Source organism: Mastomys coucha, unplaced genomic scaffold (assembly GCF_008632895.1).
Source record: "Mastomys coucha isolate ucsf_1 unplaced genomic scaffold, UCSF_Mcou_1 pScaffold15, whole genome shotgun sequence".
Taxonomy (NCBI): Eukaryota; Metazoa; Chordata; class Mammalia; order Rodentia; family Muridae; genus Mastomys; species Mastomys coucha.
Window position 1 is genome coordinate 154,996,138 of NW_022196897.1, and position 9,223 is coordinate 155,005,360.

Here is a 9,223-nt window from a genome sequence, read left to right on the forward strand (position 1 = left end):
CTCTGTGTAGCCCTGGCTGTCCTGGAACTCACTCTGTAGACCAGGCTGGCCTCAAACTCAGAAATACGACTGCCTCTGCCTCCCAAGTGCTGGGATTAAAGGTGTGAACCACCACCGCCTGGCTCTGGCAAGGTCTTATTTAGACCCCCAAGCTTGAGCAGAGATGGATATTTAAGATACCACGTCTGAGAAAGCCCTGTCAAGTCTTAGTAGGATCCAACATCCTATTAACATCTAAGCAGAAACCTCAGAACCCTCAAGTTCGAAGTTTTAAATGTGTGGGAGCCAGATGTGGTGAGCTTGTAAACCTGTAATCCCAGCAGGCAGAAGGCTGATTGATCCTCCTGGATCTTATTTGAGGTCATCCAGGCCTACAGAGGGAGACTTTGTCTCCAAAACAAAAATAAAGACACAGCAGTTTGGGTGGCTGTAGGTATCTGTGAAGGAGGGAGGTGTGCATGGGAGGAACCCAAGCCCCCCTTGTTCAAGTTCCCCTGTAGCGAAGCACAGGCCCGGAAAGATGGTTAATCAGTTAAAGAGTATGTGTACTGCTCTTGCAGAGGCCCCGGGATGTGTCCCAGCACCCAAGGCAGCTCAGAACCACTGGTAACTCCAGCTCCAGGAGCATCTGACACCCTCTCTAGCCTCTGTGGGTGCCTGTACTGATGTGCACACATGCACACACAGAGACACATGCACATAATGAAAAACAAATTAAACTTCATCCTTCACCGTCTCTAATCCTATTTTGAACTACAATAAAGTATCACTATTTAGTGTGGGTTTTGTTGTTGTTTTTTAAAGATTTATTTTATGTGTGTGAGTATACTGTTGCTGTCTTCAGACACACCAGAAGAGGGCATCAGATCCCATTACAGATGGTTGAGAGCCACGTGGTTGCTGGGATTTGAACTCAGGACCTCTGGAAGAGCAGTCAGTGCTCTTAACTGCTGAGCCGTCTCTCCAGCCCTATTCAGTGTGTTTTAGCCAGGTGTGAGGGCACCGTTCTTTTTTGCTCCTCGTCTCCAGCACTCACTAGAAAATGGTCCATCATAGTAGGGATCTATGTAGGGACATGAGTACTCTACACAGACACAGACATAGACATGCACACACACAGAGTCTCTCTCACACACAGACACACAGTCATGCATACATACACACACACACACACACACACACACACACACACACACACAGTCAGACACAGACAGGCACAAACACAAACCCAGTCTCTCTCTCTCTTACACACACACATACATACACACAGAGACACAGAAAGATAGGCACACACACACACAGCCTCTTGTGGGGAGCCGTGAATCTTGAGAGGCATTCGCCATGGCAGGATGGCACCTACTTCCGCTGTTAACTCCTAGTGGACAACTGTTTGCGCATGTGCATGGAGTGAAAAGGACGCCAGTCATGGCCCATCCCGGGGCGTTATGTAGGGTAATGAGCGAACAGCCAATCATGAGCAGACACGCCACGCTGTGGGCAGATACACCGCACTGTGGTGTATATAAGCAGTGCGGATTTTGGGCTCGACCCCTTTTTCCCTATGGATGGAGACAAATAAACGTTGCTGCAGAAGGAACCTAGTGTCCGCGTGTCTTCTTCCCGGCAAGACGACTGCGCGGGCTACAGCCTCTCTCTCTCTCTCTCTCTCACACACACACACACACACACACACACACACACACACACAGTCTCTCTCTCTTACACACACCCAGTCTCTCTCTCTACTACACACACACATACATACACACAGAGACACAGACAGGCACACACACACACAGCCTCTCTCTTACACACACACACACACACAGTCTCTCTCTCTTACACACACCCAGTCTCTCTCTTACACACACACATACATACACACAGAGACATAGACAGATAGGCACACACACACACAGTCTCTCTCTCTTACACACACCCAGTCTCTCTCTCTCTTACACACACATACATACACACAGAGACACAAACAGATAGGCACACACACACACAGCCTCTCTCTTACACACACACACACACACAGTCTCTCTCTCTCTTACACACACACATACATACACACAGAGACAGACAGATAGGCACACACACACAGCCTCTCTCTTACACACACACACATACACACACACACAGTCTCTCTCTCTTACACACACCCAGTCTCTCTCTCTCTTACACACACCCAGTCTCTCTCTCTCTTTTACACACACACACACACACACAGAGACATAGACAGATAGGCGCACACACACAGCCTCTCTCTTACACACACACACACACACACATACACACACACAGTCTCTCTCACATACACCCAGTCTCTCTCTCTCTCTCTCTCTCTCACACACACACACACACACACACACACTCACTGTGTACTTACAAACTATACTATACAAACTATACGATGAAAAAACCCAAACCCAAACACCTTTATTCCAGTTGAAAAAAAATTAAATCTGAAACATGGAAAACCAGACGAATGTACTCAGTCTTACGGTGGGGAACTCCAAATCCGTACTGGAATCAGCCTTGGTAGCCATTAAGACACAACAAGAGCTTGAGGGAGAATGGTCTCCACGTTGTTACCCTGTTAAAAAATTACATAAACTGTATAAAATACAATTCATTATGAGGGGCCAGGGGCCTCTCACAGTAGTCCTCTTGCAATTTCTCCCGTCTGTCACCCCTCTCTCCATACTAATCGGGTATGGAGTCCGCCGGGCAGAGCAGAGCAGGGTGTGCCGCCCCATGGATGATGGAGTAAGTCTGTTTGGGGAGTTCCTGCTGGGTAGAGAATATAGAGGGTGCTGTGGTGGCCACTGCGATGCTCTGGCCCCCATCGCTCACCACAGTCACTTCCGTAGCTCCCTCCTGAATCAGAGCGTTCAGGCCTTCCAAGTCAGAGCACGTGATGCCCGAGCTGGCAATGAATGTCTGGTTTCCTGTGCCTTCCTGGGTCCCAGCTATGGTGGTGGGGATCAGTGTCTGCTGCAGGGCAGCCCCCGCCGTCTGATCATGAGTGGTCAGCAGGACAGTTGGCTGACTCAGGGCACCTGCTTCGCCAGGACACCCGGAGGACTGAGGAGGGGCGATGAGACTGACCTGGCGAAGGATCTGTAGCCGGCTGTTCCCCGGGATCTCCTCCGGGGTCTGGGCTACCAGGGTCGGGGGCACAATATTGACCGCAGCTGCGGCCGCTTGGACGATGGTGTTCGTCTGAGGCACCTGATGCCCCACGATGATCTTGACCCTCCCCTCGCCGAACTGGGACACCTGGCTGGACTGGAGGGGGACCTGGATTTGCTCCACGGTGAGGGGCGCAGCCGGCTGCTTGCTGGGTTCGAGGTGAAGCTGTACTACAGTCACGTCCGAGTTCTTCTTGTGGTGCTCACTGTGCTGCCTTTTGTGGCTGCGGAGCGAGTCCTCCCGCATGAACGAGGCGTCACAGATGTCACAGTGGAACGTCTTCTTGGCGTCCAGCTTGGCCACCTGCCGGCTGCTCTGCCTGCCGCTGTCCTTCCTCTCCAGCGCCTCGTTCTTGAGCATGTCCGCGTGGAACTTCTTCATGTGCTTGCTCAGGTTGCTGGGTTGCTTGGTATCGAAGCTGCAGTAGCTGCACTTGAACGGGCGCTCGGTGCAGTGGATGCGCTCGTGCACGCGCAGCGCGGCCTTGCTGGAACAGGAGTAGCTGCACTCGGGACACTTCTCCGGGTGCTCCGACTGGTGCAGGCGGCTGTGCTTCCGCAGCGTGGATTTGCTGTCCCCTAGGAAGTCGCAGTGCGGACACTTGAAGTTATTCCCACTGTGCTTGATGCGGATGTGCGACTTGAGGTTCCCCTTCATGGTGCAGCGGACATTGCAGAATTCGCACTTGAAGGGCTTCTCCCCCGAGTGCACACGCATGTGCCGCTTCAAGTCCGAGCTGATTTTGAACTTGGCACTACAGAGCCAGCACTGGAAGGGGGCGTCCCCTGTCAACACAAGGTGAGTTTCCATAAGAACAGGTAGGTTAACAACTACAGAGGATTCCCCCCAAAGCGCACACCAGAGGCAGGAAGGTGGCCCCTCCTCGCTGAAGCTCCCAGCAGCCCTTGGGATTGATTCTCTTCGGTCCCCAAACCTGGGCCATCACCAAGTGCCAGCATACCCCCGCCCCTAGAAAACCCGGAAGGAAAAAAGGGATTTTGAAAAGAGCCATTTAACTTACATATAGTAGTGAATGAATCTCTGGGCCTGAACGAGCCGGGGTCCTGAGTTCAATTCCCAGCAACCACATGATGGCTCACAACCATCTGTACAGCTACAGTGTACTCATATACATAAAATAAATAAACCTTTTTTTTTTAATAAAAGAGCCATTTAAATGTCCTAGATAGGATGTACAAATCTACTCCACGTTGTTTTTAAGTAATGATCTCATTTCTAATTTTACGTAGGGGCCAGTAGAGATATTGGGTCTCTTGTGGGCTGCCTGGTGTGTGTTCTGGGAATTGAACCTAGGTCCTCTAGGATAGCAGCCAGTGCTTTTAACCGCTGAGCCATTCCTCCAGCCCCGTCTCCATAGTCTAGTTAAGAGACACAATTTGCTAGCTGGGGGCTTACAGTTTTGTAACTTTAGCCTTCTGAATTGTGACTGAACTGAGTGTCGTCAGAGACTTAGTAACACATTTCCCATAGGCCAGTGCCAAGCTGCATTCCTGAGGTTCCCTTACTACCCACATGATGGCTACACCCAAGGACAATTCTTGCAGATTTTTATTAATAGAGACGTGTTTATTGCACAAAATTTATTTTTCCTTTACCGCCAGCTGCGTTCTCTACTTGGGGAGACGCCACGGAATCCAGCTGGTTGGGTTTTGGTGTTTTGAATTTGTGTTTGCTGAAGGATGAGGGGAAACTGCAAACATCTGAGTGGACGTGATTTCCCAAATTATTCACTCAACCGACGCTAGTCCGAATTACTGGAGGCGGTGATTGTCAAGCGAGGGCCTTCTTCTCCAGGGCAGTGGGCTCTTGTGTGTACTTCTGTGTACATGCAGTAAGCATGTGTATGTGCAGGTCTAAGGACCACCTCAGGGCTAACCCTCAGGAATGCTGACCACCTCCCCTGAGACAGGCTCTCTCAGTGGTCTGGAGTTCACAAACTGGGTCCAGCTGGCCACTGAGCCCCAGGGATCCACCTATCTCTGCTAACCCAACGCTGGGATCTCAGCTGTGCCCCACGGCTGACATTTTTACATGGAATCTGATAAGCTGAGGCATTTCCCCAGGAGTTCGTCGATTATTTAGGCAAGTGAGCTAATAATAGCCAGTCAGGGTCTAAGGTTGGTTTTGGGATGGTAGGAGCCATGCCAAGCAGGATACAGGGTGGTAGGCTCGAAACATCCTCTGAGCAGTACTATACACATGACTCAGGTCCTGAGATTGCATACAGGACACATTCTCGGTCACCTAGCAGCCGGCAGCAGGGCTTGGTTCCAAGCCAGGCAATGGGTTTGTGACCCACACTCACTCTCAGGCTTCCGAGACCACGATCATGTTCGTTCACTCCTTGGTAAAAGGCCAACATCACCCTGAGCTGTCTAATGCACTCAGTAAGAGGCCACAGGGATCAATTTAACTCAATTTCAGAAAACAGAGATGCCGGAACTGAACAATACTTTACATAGTTGAATACCACTAATATCAGGCAAGCTAGCTCCTGAGCTGGAAGCTGGAAGCACCAGCCTATGGCCCAAACCCTGGCCACTGCTGGTTTCATAAATAAAGCTTGTTGGGTCAAGGGCCATCTCTTCCTGTGCTCACCCATGTGGGAAGCACAGTTGTTTAAACCTTCCCTGCTTAGTTTTTTAAAAATTTGTTTATTTTGGCCCCAGTAGTGGTGGCGCACGCCTTTAATCCCAGCACTTGGGAGGCAGAGGCAGGCGGATTTCTGAGTTCGAGGCCAGCCTGGTCTACAGAGTGAGTTCCAGGACAGCCAGGGCTACCCTGTCTTGAAAAAACCAAAAAACTAAACAAAACAACAAAAACAAAAACAACCCAAAAACAAAAAAAACCCAAAATAACGACAACAACCCTTTCCCCCAAAACAAAAATTTGTTTACTTTATGTATGTGAGTACAGTCACTCTCTTCAAACATGCCGTATGAGGGCATCAGATCCCAATATATATGTTGTGATTCACCACGTGGTTGCTGGATATTGAACTCAGGACCTCTGGAAGAGCAGTCAATGTTTTTAACCACTGAGCCATCCAGCGCTCCCTGCTTAGTTTTTAATCGTCAACTTGACACAACCCAGAAACACTTGGACTCTCATTTGAAGAACTGCCTCCCTCATATCGGCCGGCAGCCATGCCCTTGAGGAATGTCTTCATTGAAGATTGATGTGGGAGGGCCAGCTCTGTTGGCATCACCACCCCGAGGCGAGTGAGTCTGAGTTGTGTAAGAAAGCCAGCAGAGAACCAGCCAGAGGGTGTGCCAGCCAGCAACACACCTAGAGGTTTCTGCTTCAGTTCCTGCCCCGACTTTCCTCAGTGACCTGGGATGGATAAGGCTAAGCCCTTCGTCCCGCAGACTACCGTAGGTTATAATGTTCACATGGCAACAGAAGGAAAATGAATATCAACCATGCATATGCACTGCTGTTTCTGCAGCTATCCGGCCCTTAGAGCCCAGTGTATTTCCTAAGCAGTCGTTTTAATTGATAAAAATGTAGGTGTGCAGGTTTACGTAGTGGCCAGAGGTCAGCGCTGTCGCTCAGGAGCTGTCTACTTTGTATTTGTGTGTGTGTTTCTTTCTCAGAAAGAGATAAGGTTTCTTTGTGTAATCTGGGCTGGTCTCGAACTTGGGGATCTGCCTTCCTCTGCCTCCGGAGTGCTGGGATTAAGGACACGTGTCACCATCTGCAGGTCCTACTTGGTGTTTTTTGATACAGGGGTTTTCATTGGTCTGGGGGCCTAATAAGTAGCCTAGGGTGGCCAACAGTGAGCCTCTGGGATCCTCCTGACTCTGCCCTCACTGTCTGCCGCTATGCCCAGCTTTTTACGTGAGTTCTGGGAATCGAACTCAGGCCGAGCCTCGGGCTTGAGTGGCAAACGTGGACTGAACAATCTCTTGGCACTTAACTGGTGTTTTGGTAAACATTGGCCTTTTCGCTGCCTTCATACTCCCCGCCCCCCACCCTTCCGAAAACTTGGCAAAACTCACGGAACCCTTCTACAGGAAGATAAATTAGCACAAACAAACTAAAATAAAACAACAGGAATCCAGAAGAAACCGATTACACTGAGACGGGTGTCAAAAATAAAACCACTGAAAAAATTGTCGCTGGCAACGTGTTCCTCGGCGGTGAGTAAGTAGCCACCTAGCGGCGGGTCTCGGAACTACGGGTTCCTCTAGACAGGTTTTCACAAACGTCATCGATTGCTTTGAAACCCTGAGGTCCTTGGGGCAACAAGTTCATGGCACGTGCTCAAACTAGAATGACAAGCATTTCCACTTTTCTTTCTCTTTTCTTCTTTTTATCAATTCCGTTAGCGACAAAAATCCAGGGGGGGGGTCGATGACCAAATCTTACAGCTGAAGAATTAATATCGATGTGCTGGAGATTTGATTTTTTTGAGACAAGATCCCTTGTAGCCCAGGCTAGCTTCTGACTCCCTATGTAGCTGAAGGTGACTGTGAACCCCTGTTTCCACTCCCCCAAGTGCTGAGATTACAGGCATATACCACTGTGCCTCCTAACCTTTATAGCTTCCTACGCAAACATTTCTTTTTTCAAATTACTTTGACTGGTTTGTGTTTTGCTGGCCTGTACGTCTGGGCGGCACATGTGTGCAGCACCTACAGACCCCCCAGGCCTGGAGTTACAAGGTGGAGACACATCGTATGCATGCTGCAGATCAAATCTCAGGCCTCTCATGGGCAGTGGTCCTACGAGCCATCACTCCGACGCTGTAAATAGTTGTCTGACTTTCTTTTAGTTACATCCCAGTGTTTATAACTTCTGTTTATTTACTAGTTGGTTAATTTGGTGTGTGTGTGGAGTTCAGAGGACAACTTGTGGAAGCCAATCTCTCTTTTTACCACGTGGGTCCTGAGGACTGAGTTCATGTTATCAGGAAGCACGCGTTTCCACCCATTGAGCCATCTCTCTAGCCCTGAATGTTTTCATTTTTTTCTTTGCTTTTGTTTATTTATTTATTTTTTTGAGACAGGGCTAATTGTGTAGACCCGGCCGGCTGTCCTCACAGAGATCTTCCTGCCTCTGCCTCCCAAGCACTGGGACTAAAGGTGTGAGCCACCGCCTAGCCCTAAATGTATTTCTGGCTGGCACCTTAAATGTATTTTTTTTTTTAAAAAAGATTTATTTATTATTATATGTAGGTACACTGTAGCTGTCTTCAGACACACCAGAAGAGGGCATCAGATCTCATTACGGATGGTTGTGAGCCACCATGTGGTTGCTGGGGATTGAACTCAGGACCTTCGGAAGAGCAGTCAGTGCTCTTAACTGCTGAGCCATCTCTCCAGCCCCTTTAAATGTATTTCTTAAATGAAATGTTAGTGGTCAAAGCTCTTCGATAGCCAGTGACTGTACCCTCCACCCCTAGCATCCCAGAGCAGGGTTTAAGAAATGCCACTGGGTGCATTTAAACCGACAGAGCTTTTCCAGCTTCCAGTTGAGACGACCAGTGGCCGTGCACAATGCGTGGGACCGACCGGCAGCTGAAACACAGTGCTACTAACCTAAAGTTGTACGGATGACACAAGCAGTCAGGGAACAAAAGGAGCATTTCACGACGATGACACACATGGCACACATTTAATCTGTCCGGAGAGACACTCTGACAGCATCTAAAGATGCCACTAATATGACTGAGTTCAACCAGGCAAGCCGAAACGGACCTTTGACGGTGCTGTGTGAGATTAGGAGCCACTATGTAGCCATGGTTGAATCTGACCTATATTTTCACCTTTTTTTTTTTTTTTGGCATATATTTGGTCTTATTTTCTTGTATGTTTGTATGTGTGAGAGAGCACGGAGGCCAGAGGTTGATGTCTTCCTCCACTGAGGCAGGGTCTCCCCATGAGCTTGAAACTTAACTATCTGGTTAGTCTCGGTAGTCAGCTCGCCCCAGGGATCCCATCCCCTCCTCCCCACCATGCCCCTTCCTTCCTCCCCACCATCCCCTCCTCCCCACCATCCC

General features: G+C 49.4%; 1 protein-coding gene across 3 annotated transcripts in view; it reads right to left on the reverse strand.

The window, feature by feature from the left end:
- Positions 1-9,223, reverse strand: part of Zfp64 (ZFP64 zinc finger protein) — a 65,489-nt gene that overhangs the window by 31,603 nt on the left and 24,663 nt on the right. Inside the window, exon 6 of one of the 3 annotated variants that reach the window (XM_031372860.1) lies at positions 2,413-3,983. The exons of the other annotated variants lie outside the window; for them this stretch is intronic. Coding sequence (XP_031228720.1) covers positions 2,710-3,983 — 1,274 coding nt within the window. The 3' untranslated portion in view covers positions 2,413-2,709. Of the gene's footprint in view, positions 1-2,412; positions 3,984-9,223 lie in introns of those variants that run through there. 3 annotated transcript variants of the gene reach the window in all.